Raw genomic sequence first — 12,250 nt, 5'->3', positions numbered from 1 at the left:
CAGCCAACTACAGCCAGCTCCACTGAGGATGGAGAGGCAGAGCTGAGGGTGAGAGCAGACAGCGCACAGGAGGAGCCTGGATGGGGGCCAGGACCTGGCTGGTCTCCAGAGAAGAAAGTGTTTATGGATGAAATCAAACTAGAGTTTTGGGAAAACACACATCACCCCTACATTATTTCCATGATGAACTTGATTTAAAATAAGCTGGTGGAGGAGGGTGGGTACAAGGATGAAAATCCAAGATGAAGGGCAGATCTGCAAGCCAGTGAGGCATGCAACGAAAATTCCCAAGAGAAGCTGCCAGGCCAGGAAGGACCTCAAGATCACCGGATCCAACCCTCCTACTTAGGAGACTGAAAACTGAGCCCGGGGAGTGGAAGGGAGTGCCCAAGGTCACTTAGTAGGGTCTGGGTAGATGGGTGCCTGCAACCCAGGAGTCCTGAGTCTGGTGGGACTTTTCATTCTCTGACATAGCCTTGCTGTCTGAAAACCCACTGCAAAGAGATTGGGGATGGGAAAGGGAGGGTTTAATGGAAGAGCCCCCAGCCCCCCTGGGTGTGTGAAGGAGGGGCGGCAGCGATGGTCAGGAGCAAACATGGACGTGGACTGATTGACTGAGAAGGCTGACAGAGGAGGTCAGGCATCGCTCCCACCCCACCTGCCCACAGCCCAAGTATAAAAGTTTGACCATATGATACATTTTTTCTTAACTCCTAAAAAACACTGGTTAAAACTGTCCTAGCACAAGAAGATTCTGCTAGTCCCTGTACAGTATTAACTCTTCATAATGTTACTTACATGATAACTGGGGGTGAGGAGGGGAATGTGACTTTAAACCAAAGTATACACAATCACCTTAAAATTAACTTGTTAATAAGTCCTGTGCAAAACGAGCAAGCCTCTATCATTAGGTGAAGCACGTTTCTCAGGTATTCATTTGTACACATGGGGAAGGAGAAGAAAGCAGAGGTGTCGAGGTGGCAGGTGGACACTCAGAAGTGCGTCTCCTTCTCTGTGATGGCTGCAATGGTCCCATCGCCCTTGAGTTTGGCGTCACAGTCATTAACCATCACCGTCCGTGGGCCTGTGCCAAGCTTGCCCCTCATTTTCAGATCACCACTGGGGATCGTCAACTTCCGGAATTTCTGGTAGTTGGGGAGGAGCAGAAGAGCTGTCAGAGAGCGCTGCCAGGGTCCCAGGGCCTGCCCTGCCTCTCCCGACCTCACAGTGAACATGAGGCAGGAGGGCCAGGGGAGCATGGAGTCATCGGACTGAGGTCTAGGCCCCGGCTCTGCCACTTAGGGCTCTGTCCTGGATGATGAATTGAGCTCCTGGGTCTCAGTTTCTACTTCTGGAAAATGGGGACAATGGAGATACCCATTCCTAGCTTCCAGTGAGTAGTAGGGGTATTGAAGAGCTCTGCCTGTCCTTGGCCTACTGCAGGGGACTAGGGTGAGGGCGGCATCAGGGCTGACTGCCCCTTCCTTTTCCTCTGGTAGAAACAGAGCAGCTGGGGCCTGAACTGCTGAGAGGCCACCCCCTAGCTGTGGTGGGCAAGTCACTTAACCTCTGTGAGTTGCTTTCTTCTCATCTGTGAAATGGGATAACGGTACCTGATGGCAGAGCTGTTGTCAGGGTGAGCTAATAAGGCACCTTCAGGGCTGTTCATCTAATGCTTGCTGAAAAAAATGGAAGCATTTCCCACAGAAGGGATGTCATTATGCTGCCACCACCCAGGGGAACAAGTGGTATGTGCCATGTGCTCCTTGGGCCACAACTCAAAGATGCAAACACTATCACTAATGCCAGGATTCACAGCCTTACACCGCCTTGTAAAGTGTCCGGCACCGGGCTGGGGGATGGAATGGCTTTCGTCTTCACTATACTAATGAAGTGGTGGCCACGGGTGCACTCCTGATGCTCACTTCTGCTGCCACAGCCCTGCCTAGGGGTCTCACCCTCATCTTCCTATGTGTCTCCTTCCTCACCCCGGTTCTCTCGGGAGAAGACATGGGGCCAGGATTTAAGATGTCTTTTCTGGGCATAAACTCTTTTCCCCAGAAGGCTGCGAAAACTTTTGGGTGACTGATTTCTCATGGTCAAGGGTATGTTTTCTCTTCCAGATCCTGCCATGCTTAGGAGGCTGAACCTAGATTGTCCTAGTGGGATTAACAGGCAGACTCATCTGTGCTGAACACCTGTGTGCCCGGCATGGCATCAGGCTCTTGATACAGGACAGGGGTTAGGAGCATGGGCTTGGGAGCCAGGTGCCTGGGGTTGAACCCCAGATCTACCACTTAACTGGGGTAAGAAACTTACCCTCTCTGTGGCTCAGTTTTCTCATGTGTCAAAGGGGGATAAGAATGGTACCTGCCACCTAGGATTGTCTGGAGGCTCAGATTAGTTGATTTAGCCACAGATTAGCACAGAAAAGCAATGCTCATAGCAACTCTCTGAGGTAAGGACCATTGATGCCATTTTTCCTTTCAGATCCTTCCTGTCAGTGTCAGTTGGCAGAACTGGACATGGAGGGAGGTGGACTGAATAGCACAAGTTCTCCCAGGTCTGACTGCTTCCAAAGACTTCGCTGTTTTTGATAAACCCTGCTCTCTGTGCAGGCAGGTATATGAGCTCAGGGAGATGGAGGGAACTCAGCAAAGTCTTCACCCCTCTCTTCCTCCCTCCAGGCCACACAGGCCTGAGAGAACCTCTGGAGCACTCTCCAGGAGTTGCTGGCATTTCTAAATACCAAAAGGCCCCTTAGAAGTTTGGGCAGGGGCTGCAGTGGTTGAGGTGTTAGGGGGGCAGGACCACTGTCCTCTGGACATGTTTGGTCCCAAATCAGGATTAACCAACTGCCCTTGACCTACATTCCCTGCAGGTGCCAAGGAGCCTGACTTGCTCTAGGAGCACAAGCAGGCTTGCTCCTGCTGGCTGGATGCATAGCTTTTCCCAGAGCCCAGGCCTCCTGGTGGGCAGGCTGGCAAAGTGAAGCCAATTCTGAGTAGGCAGTCACATTTGGGTGTCTGCACACACATACTCACTCCCATCTCCCTCTGACCTTGTCTTGGAGACCAAGGTCAACCCCTGATATCCCTCCCTGGGATGTGGTGGGGGGCAGAGACAGGGCTCCGCAATGGAATGCAGCCAGTCCAGCACAGGAACGAGGCCACAAAGCTCACAGGATGAGAGCACAGACTTCAGAGTGTCCGCTTCACTGCTCAGAGGCTGTGTGACCCTGAGCAAGTCGCTCCACTTCTCTGTGCTTCAGCTTCCTCATCTGTGAAATGGGGACAAATAAGAGCCTCCACCTCACAGGACTGCTGTGAGGATTAAATGGCTCGGTGTTTGTAAACGGCTTAGAATAGTGTCTGGCACAATGCAAACAGTTTGCTAAATGAGGAAGAAACTGACTCAAACCATCTGATCCGCCAGCAGGTGGGAAAGGAGAGTAAATAAGAGAGCGAGTGCTCTGGAATAAGGCTACTCGGGTGTAATTCATCTGCCACCGAGAGACCACACATGGCGCCATTCCACTGAGGGGAAGTGTCCAGACCAGATGAATCCACGGAGACGGAAGGGAGACTGGTGGCTGTCTGGGGGTGGGAACGGGGTTAACTGAATGGATGTGAGGGATCTCATTAGGGCGGTCAGAATGTTGTCAAACTAATAATCGTGATAAATGCCCTATGCTGAAAGTTACTTAAAAAGCACTGAACTGTACCCCCCAAGTAGGTGAATTGTATCATATTTAAACATACTTCAGTACAATTTGTTTTAAAATTCTTGGTTTCCACTATGGAAAACAGTATGGAGTTTCCTCAAAAAATTGAAACTACCTGGCTGGCGTAGCTCAGTGGATTGAGCGCGGGCCTGCGAATCAGATGATCGCGGTTCGATTCCCAGTCAGGGCACATGCCTGGGTTGCAGGCCGGTTCCTTGCAGGCTAACTACCAGCAGGGGACACACAAAAGGCAACCATACATTGATGTTTCTCTCCCTCTCTCCTTCCCCTCTAAAGATAAGTAAATAAAATCTTTAAAAAAAAAATTGAAACTAAACTACTACATGATGCAGCAATTCCACTTCTGGATATTTATCTTAAGACAAGGAAGACACTAGCTTGGAAAGATATATGCAGCCCATGTTTACCAGAGCACTATTTACAAGAGCTGGTAACCTCAGTGTGCATCGACAGCTGAATGAACGGGCAAAGAAAGTGTGACACCCCCACCCCACACACCAGATTATCATTCAGCCAGAAAAAAGGAAGTTTGGCCATTTAGGACAACGTGGATGGACCCTGAGGGCATTGTGTGGTGCGAAGTAAGGCAGACCAGGAAAGACAAATACCACCTGATTTCACTTGCAAGTGGAATCTAAGAAAACAATACAACCGAGTTAACAAATATAGAGGGCAGGTTAGCAGGTGGGCAATTGGGTAAATGGGGTCAAGAGATACACACTTTCACTTACCAAATAGATAAGTCACAGAAATGTAATGTGCAGCACGTTGACTACAGTTAATAATGTTGTACTGCACATTTGAAAGTTGATGAGAGTAGATCTTAAGTCTCATCACAAGAAAAACTGTGACTGTGTGAGGTGATGGGTGTTAACTAGGTGGACTGTGGCGACCATTTCACAGTGTGCACGGACACTGGAACACTATGTTGTGCCCCTGAAACCAACACAATGTATTGCAGTTACAACTCAACAACAACAACAAAAAACTTGGTTTGCTCATTTTGGGCTCCGTGACACTAATTTTTGCTTGAATAGCAACTTCTTTGAGCTTTTTTCTCCACCCATTAAATGCAGAAAGTGATGCCAGCACCCTGGTTTGCTCTGAGGACTAAACCTCTACAGAACCTAGTTGGGTGAGGACATGGGATGGATGCCAGTCCCCAAATGTCAGATCTTCCTTTGCCCTGGGAGTGGGGTCCTCAACGCATTAACACAACAGTAAGCGCTATCACTGGTCACTCCCTGTTCCAGGCGCTGCTCTAGGTGCTTTCCTTACAGGGACTCACTGAGAGTCCTCATGAAAAGCTCTGTAAGTTAGCGATTACCGCTGCCCTCATTTTACAGATGAGGAAACTGAAGCTTAGCTCAGAGAAGGAGGCTCAACCCTGAGGCCTCACAGAGATGTCTCTACAATAGTGGTCATGATGAACACCTGTCAAGGAGGATCTGGCCACAGCTTCCCTGAGATACACACAGGGCCTGTTCTCACCACACCCATTGTCCAGATGAGGAAACTGAAACCCAGAGAGGCGCCCATGGACTCAGCCCTGCTCACCAACCTGTTCGAGGAAGAGCCAATTCCTGCCCTGCACCTTGCCTCTCTTGGGGCTGCCCTTGCCGGCCCCTCCTCCCACCATCTTACCTCAGGCAGTGTCCCCTCTGTCTTCCACACCTTGATGAAGATCCAGAGGGGGATGCAGAGCATGGAGGACAGGGCCATGAGCCAGCCTATTCCATAGCCCCAGGCAGGGTAGGTGTAGACATTGTTATACTTGAGAGGCTTGTACTTGACCAGAAAGAAGATGAAGATGCCCTGTGGACAGATGGGGAGAGGTCCCTGGGGCCAGCGTGCAGGAGGCCAGGAGTGGAGAGGAACTACCCCATGTGACAGCCTCAGAGAAGCAAGACTCTGCCCTGTTTCACAGCAAGTCTGAGGCCATCCCACCAGACACAGAGGAAATGGACCCCCAAAGATGCTGGGACCCCATGGGGCTCTGAGACTCTTCTACCCTCCAACCCCCAAGAGCCTCATCCCCAGCCTTTGCCCAATGAAAAAGTTTCATTTTTCCTAGCTATTTCTGGGGACTGGTTTCAAAGCTGCCTTTCAGAACTACAATGGTTTGTGAAGATGCTTTGAGATACTTCCAGTGCCAAAACCTGGGTGAAGAGCAATGGGTTGCTTTTTTATTAAACGTCAGCTCACAAACGCCTCTGACCCCGTGGTCTGGTTGGAGGGAAGAGCGTGAGCCCCAACTTGACCCTCAGTTATGCTGCTTTCTCAGTTAACAACAAAGCCAAATGTCTCTCAATTGACCCTTGGCCCCCATGGAGGGGGGTCACAGCCACCCAGTCTGCAGGTATAGAATCTGAGACTCTGAGAAGGGAGGTGACTTGCTTATGGTCACAGCAAGCATGGCTGAGATCCCGGGAGCCCCCTCCCTTGCTGAGCCCAGAGATTGCCCTGACTCCACTTGAGGAAGGTGTAGGCTGTCTCAGACTTCCTGAATGCACAGAGGGTTGCCCAGGCAATGTCTCCTCCTTGTTTACAGCTCTGCCCGGTCTGGGGCTCTGGAGTGGAAAAGTGGGGGGTGAGGGGTGGACACCTACCGCACAGATCCCGGGGGTCACGACCTTCCAGCACCATTTAATGAGTGACAATGGCCGGTAGCCAATCATGTCTTCAATGTTATCATAGAAGCGGTTGCTTCCTGTCCAAAATAAAACAGAAGGCACACACACCTGAGAATTCTGTATAGGACTCAGCAGGAAAGCTAGGAGTATTTGCTTTCCCTAGCTGGACACAGGAAAATTGTGGCAGGGACCTTATTCATTACTGCTTAAGACAACTGAGATGTTATACCTATGTGAGGTTTTGGGATGAGCTATAGAAGAAGGGATTCTGGTCTGATATTGGGAGGACCCCTCCTGGCCTTGGGCAGTGAGGCCCAGGAGACTGTGAGGAGTTTGTGGGAAAACGGTGGAAAGTGGTTCCTGGAGAAGCAGGGTGAGGAGCTGGCTGACTTGCCTGGAAGTGGGGGGTCAGGGTTCTGAAGGCCAGGGCCTGGCTGGGCTGCTAATGAGCAGAGTACCAAGGGCAGGGGTGGCCTGCAGGGGCATCTATTTCTAAACCAAGTTCACAGTGGGAATGTCCACAGCACCATCAAACCCAATTTACTCCAGGACCAGGAGGACCAGGAAGACCAGGAGGCAGGTACTGACTGAGAGCCAGGCACTGTGCTGCCTGCTTTGCCTACATTATCTCCAATTGGAGATATGGTACTGATGACCCCATTTGGCAGATGGAAAAACTAAGTCTCAGGGGCAAAAGGATTAGCCCAAGGTCACAGTCCCTAAGCCTGAAACCCCTCCCTGTTATATGGGAATATAAAAGCAGGAAGGTATTTCAAGTGGGAAGAGCCAAGGAGTCCCTGAGGGGAAGGAATGAGGTTGACATCGACAGAGATAGGCCATAGAGAACCTGAGCCCACCCCTGCCCTTGGCACCTGTGTCCTGGGCGCCCATGTGGGCCACTGCAGTGTGGGTGGGTTTGGCCTCTACTCACCGTACACCCAGCCGATGCAGACACACTCAAAGATGGCCACAAAGAGAAGGCACATCCCACTGGCGGCATAGGAGTCAAAGAGCTGGAAGATGTACATGCCTCCCTGTGTGGCGGGAGGACAGACACATGGGCAGAGGGATTGACAGACACACAGGGAGCAGGGTCAGCCAGTTGGCCTTGGAAAGGACCCCCTGCTCTGCCCTATGCCTACCATCAGCCAGGAGTCACTTCCTCCCAGGTAGAATGCTTCTCCCTAATCTCTAGAACATTGTACCCTCTGCACCTGAGCATCCCTAAGACACCATCCTCTGGGAATTGCTGGGAATTGTAATGGTCTTTCTTACCTTCGCTCCCCAATGCCAGAAACAGCAGAGAAAACTGAGCCTGAAGAGTGGGTAGCCTCAGAACCTCTCCCTGATGGCCCTAACAGCCTCTCCCACTGGCCTCCCAGCCTTCCCCCGGCCTTGCCCTCTCCAAAGCTGCACATCAGCTTTCACAGGGACCTTTCTAATATGCCAACCCAACCATGTCACTCTGCAGTTTAACATCACCTTTGGGCTTCCTTAAACCTGTCAGTCAGGACTGCCCTCCTCACATGGCCTCATTACTCATTATCACCAGCCACCCCCAACATGCTCCCTCCTGGACTGAATGAGGGACAGTCTCACCTCTGTGCCTTCGCACATGCTGTTCCCACTCACTTGTAAGTTCCTTCAAAGCTCCACTCAAATGCTACCTCATCCAAGAAGCCCTCCCTGACAGCCTCATTATTTCTTTGGGCCTCCACAGCATGTTTTTACAAACTCAAAATTTAAAAAAGTATTCCCTGTTCAGCTGCTCAGTTGGTGCTGAGCTCCATCTGGGAAGTCCCACATATGAGGACCTTCTCTATGGCCCTTGTTACAGAGTCCAGCTCACAGTAGGTTCCCTATGAATGCAAAATGAATTGTGTAGAGTGAGAGACCATGGAGGAGGGACCCCGAAAGGCTTGTCTACCGCGGGAGACAAAGGCTTGTCCTCATTCTGGCCCAGGGCTTGGTACACAGCAGGTGTGCAACCAATCTGTATAGGACACAGGAGTGATGTGGGCAGCTCTGGAATACACAAATCTGTGATGATTAAGTTCAGTGGGAGGCCCAGGAGGTGCACACTCAGCTGGCCTATTACAAGGCAGGCACTATTGTTATCCTCAATATTCATATGAGGAAACCGAGGCACAGAGCAGTAAGAACACTTGCTGAAGCTAGCCAGTCACGAGGCTGAGGGCTGAATCCGGGTGGCCATGCCCCTAACCACTCACTACTGCCTCAGCAGAACATAAGAAATTTGTGGCCTATTTTTCCCCCTAGAGCTGAGCTTTAAATGTCTATAAATGAGGGAGAAGATCCTGCCAGCAATTACTGTGAAGGCCAAGGCTGGCACGGCCCATTTGGCAATTTGAACTTCCCCTGCGTGACTGTGCGCAGATATTCCTCCATGGAGGCAGAAGGTTGGCATGTGAAGTCATGGTCTCAGGCAGCCAAGTCTTAGCTTCCTGCTGGGCCCTTGGGGCGGGAAGGCACCCTTGGGCAGACCCAGAGCCTCAGGTGGAGGGTGGGCATGAAGGCTCTGCAAGCTGGTGGTACCCAGGCCGGAGGGACACTAAGACCTTCCACCTGCCCGCTCCATGTCATGCCTGCTCTTGCAGTCCTGTCCTCATCAGCCTCTTTAACACATCAGGTTTACCCTCCCCAATGTGTGTGACAAAAGACTCTACTTTGCGTAATTAATCAGCATTTAATGAGGCCCTGCTCACAGCAGCCCCAGTTTTCCTGCCTGGGGAGAAGCTCGATGGAAATGAGAAGTGCCACACCATTCATTTGCTTAAATGCTGATTATCACTCCCATTAATGTGACAATGACTAGGAACAGTAATAACACCAGCTACCTCACAGCAAGTGCCCACCCTGAGGGCACAGAGCCAGTCAAGGTCTATCTGTAGACCTGAGGGTCTGGTAGAGGAGACAGGTGAACAGATGCATCTTTGTAACAGTGGGAGGGAGGCTGGGCTGAGCTTGGAACAAAATGCGGAGGGGAAGGAAAGCAGAAGAGGCTTCCAGGAGGTGGTGGCATTTGGTTGAGAAGTAGATGATGAGGAGGTTCAACAAGCTGACCTTAGTACCATAGCAGCTGCTGTGACTGATTCTGAGTTCTCTCATTTCTTTCCCTGTTTCTTATAAACTTCTTTTCTCTAGACAACAGGTTTTTGTTTGTTTGTTTTGATTTTTAAATTAATTTGAGTGTGCGGAGAAAAATATTTAATGTCACCTTCCCAAGGTACTTGAGAAAGTATCTCTTAGACAGAATGGCTGCAGGAGGGCGACAGAAACACTATTTTATGAAGCAATCTTAATTCTGGTGTCATGATAAACCCCTCCTCACCCACAGACCCATTAAGAAGACGGGTACACAGGAGGGTGGAAGCTAGAATACACAGTCCTGAAGGTGCCAAATATCATCAAAAGTGTATTTGTGATGCTCCAGGAAAGCTTGCTTGATCTTTGGTCCAATAATGGTAACTAGCTGAGGTGTCTGCAGCTGACACTGTTCCCTTCACCCACGTGACTGCATTCAGCATCCCAGAGAATCACAGCAGTTCCCCCCATGAGCTTTATGCCCCTCTGGTAATGACAGCAGTGACCTTTAGCTGAGCATTTACACATGAAAGATGTCCTGCTGAGGCTTAATGAAAGCTTGCAGGCAATTCTGACAACACCCCATTAGGCAGATAAAAGAAATGAGTCAACACAGAAGGTACTAGACCTGGCTAGGGTCACACAGCCAGTCCTTTTCAAACTTGAGTCTGATATCGGACCTCAAAGTCCTCAAAGTTAGATATATCTGATATCTAACTCAAAGCCCGGACCCTACTTCCCCCTGTACTGCGCTGTTCACATCGCTTACTCTGTCCATATCACTCACCTCTGTTAACATCACGAGGCCCAGAAAATAGGAGACGATTGACAGGGCCAGGATAAGCAGCTCCCGCCGATAGCCCCTCCGGAAGACTTTGGGGTACATGTCCACCACGGCAGTCACAAGGCTTTCTACACACACAAACTGGACAAGTAGATACAACAGTGTGAAGCCCAAGAATAAGGGCATTTTAGTGGCCCTGACTGTGGTGAGTACAGGGGGCCGAAACCCTGGGCTTCCCTGCTCCAGGCTTACCTTCATTCCCATGCTCATTCACACAGGTCAGCCTGGGAATAACAGCCACAGTCCCAGCATGTACAGGGCCCTAGCATGCCCATGTAACAGATGAGGACACTAGGGGTCAGAGAAAGGAAGTAACCTGCCCAAGATCACTCAGCAAGGAAGTGGGCTGGGTCAGGACCTGAACTGGGCTCTCTTGACTCTAAAGCTGCTACTCCGCCCCCCTGCTGCCTGTCAAGGGCCTCTGTGTGGGGCCCTGATCTGGGGTCAATGACTTAAATGAGACCCAGTCTCTGCCTAGGAGGCAAGACAGGAGTCCTGAGAGCTGAGTGTTCTGTGGGTGGCAGACTCTGGTCAGTCTCAGTGGGCAAGACTTGATTTGCTCATTCTTCAGGACTGTGATAGTCCCCCACCCTTTGCTTCTGGTGCCCTGTATGCTCTGCTGGGTGGAGGCACCTCGTGCTGAGCCAGCACCCAGCCCCAGTGTTGCCACTGCATGAGTCTCTGGGCCCTGGCAGACTGGGCAGGCTCAGGCAGCAGAGCTCGAGCCACTGAACATCTGGGTCCCGCCATGATGAGACCGGGCCAGGCACACCCACCAACACACCAACAAACATCCCAACACACCAATCACCTCTCCCAGGGCTCTCCCAGCACCATCGGCAGATCTCTTGCATGTGCCCTTTTCTGACCCTCCTTGCCTTCTTCCCTTTCCTCTATGCCCAGGCCACACCCCATGCCCCTTGGGGGCCCATGCTTGGTTATATCTGTCTCCTTACACTCATTTCCAGTGGCACAAAGAAGATCCTCAGAAAATGTTTGATAAATAATAATAAAATAATAATGGCATGCACATGATGTGTGCTGTGTGCCGGGCTCTGTTTGAAGCAGTAAACAGATACTGACTTAATTAATCTGTATATGGTAAGTACTCTTATTATCCCTGTTTTGTAAGTGAAAGCACAGAAGCATAGGGGTATAAGCAACCTGTCGAGGGCACAGAGGTATTACATGATAGAGCCTGAATTCGAACCAGGCAATATTGTTCCAGAGGCTGGGCTTTAACCACTGTGCTGCACTACCAAGTGGGAGGGAGGGAGCTATAAAGGGTTCTTTTGCTGGTCACTATGTGGGGTGCTCTTTATCTCTGGAGCCATTTCTTGGTCCCAAATCCTTTATGATTCATTCTACCTCCTCAGAAAAGGTATTTGCATCCTCACTGTGCAAAAGGACTGCAGCACAGAGAGAAGTGACTAGCCCAGAGTTACACAGCTGGCAAGAGTTGTGGAGCTGGGACTCAAACCCAGCCCTGACTCCAAAGCCCAGGCTCCTACCCTCCCAGGTACCCTGCCTCTATGGCAAGGCAGGCTGTGTTCACCAAGAATCGAACCCAGAGAGACATCAGAGCATGTGGACTAAGGCACAAAGACCTGGGTGCATGTCCCTGTACATTATTTGGCATCTCTGAGCCTCAGTTTCTTCATCTGCAAAAAGGGGACAACAAAAGGAGCCCCCAGTCTGAGTGGTTATTATGACAAAGAGCTGAGGACACAGCCCAGGCACAAAGCAAGCACAGCATTTGTAGGGGTGAGCAGACTGGCCACCTGCCCTCCATGCCATACCCACTGACCACCCTGGAGAACACAGTATCTAAGCCCAATTGCTGGCCCAGCTCAGCCCAGGGACTCACAGAGCCCAGGCCCCACCCCCCACTTCTCTCTGTCCAGGCAGGCCTGTCAACCTCAC

At 50.9% G+C, this 12,250-nt stretch overlaps 1 protein-coding gene across 1 annotated transcript in view; it reads right to left on the bottom strand.

Moving 5' to 3' along the window:
• Nucleotides 1–856: 856 nt before the first annotated feature.
• SLC6A11 (solute carrier family 6 member 11) overlaps nucleotides 857–12,250 on the bottom strand; it is a 122,922-nt gene continuing 111,528 nt past the window's right edge. Inside the window, exons 10-14 of the mRNA XM_037050548.1 lie at nucleotides 10,271–10,408; nucleotides 7,310–7,412; nucleotides 6,355–6,455; nucleotides 5,390–5,560; nucleotides 857–1,145 (exon numbers count right to left, since the gene is read on the bottom strand). Of these exons, the coding sequence (XP_036906443.1) occupies nucleotides 993–1,145; nucleotides 5,390–5,560; nucleotides 6,355–6,455; nucleotides 7,310–7,412; nucleotides 10,271–10,408 (666 nt within the window). The 3' untranslated portion in view covers nucleotides 857–992. The remainder of the gene's footprint in view (nucleotides 1,146–5,389; nucleotides 5,561–6,354; nucleotides 6,456–7,309; nucleotides 7,413–10,270; nucleotides 10,409–12,250) is intronic.

The sequence above is a fragment of the Sturnira hondurensis genome, unplaced genomic scaffold (assembly GCF_014824575.4).
Source record: "Sturnira hondurensis isolate 20B ecotype Veracruz unplaced genomic scaffold, ASM1482457v3 Scaffold0000867, whole genome shotgun sequence".
NCBI lineage: Eukaryota > Metazoa > Chordata > Mammalia > Chiroptera > Phyllostomidae > Sturnira > Sturnira hondurensis.
The sequence above is the reverse complement of the archived record's forward strand: the minus strand, read 5'-3'. Positions and strand labels throughout refer to the sequence as shown.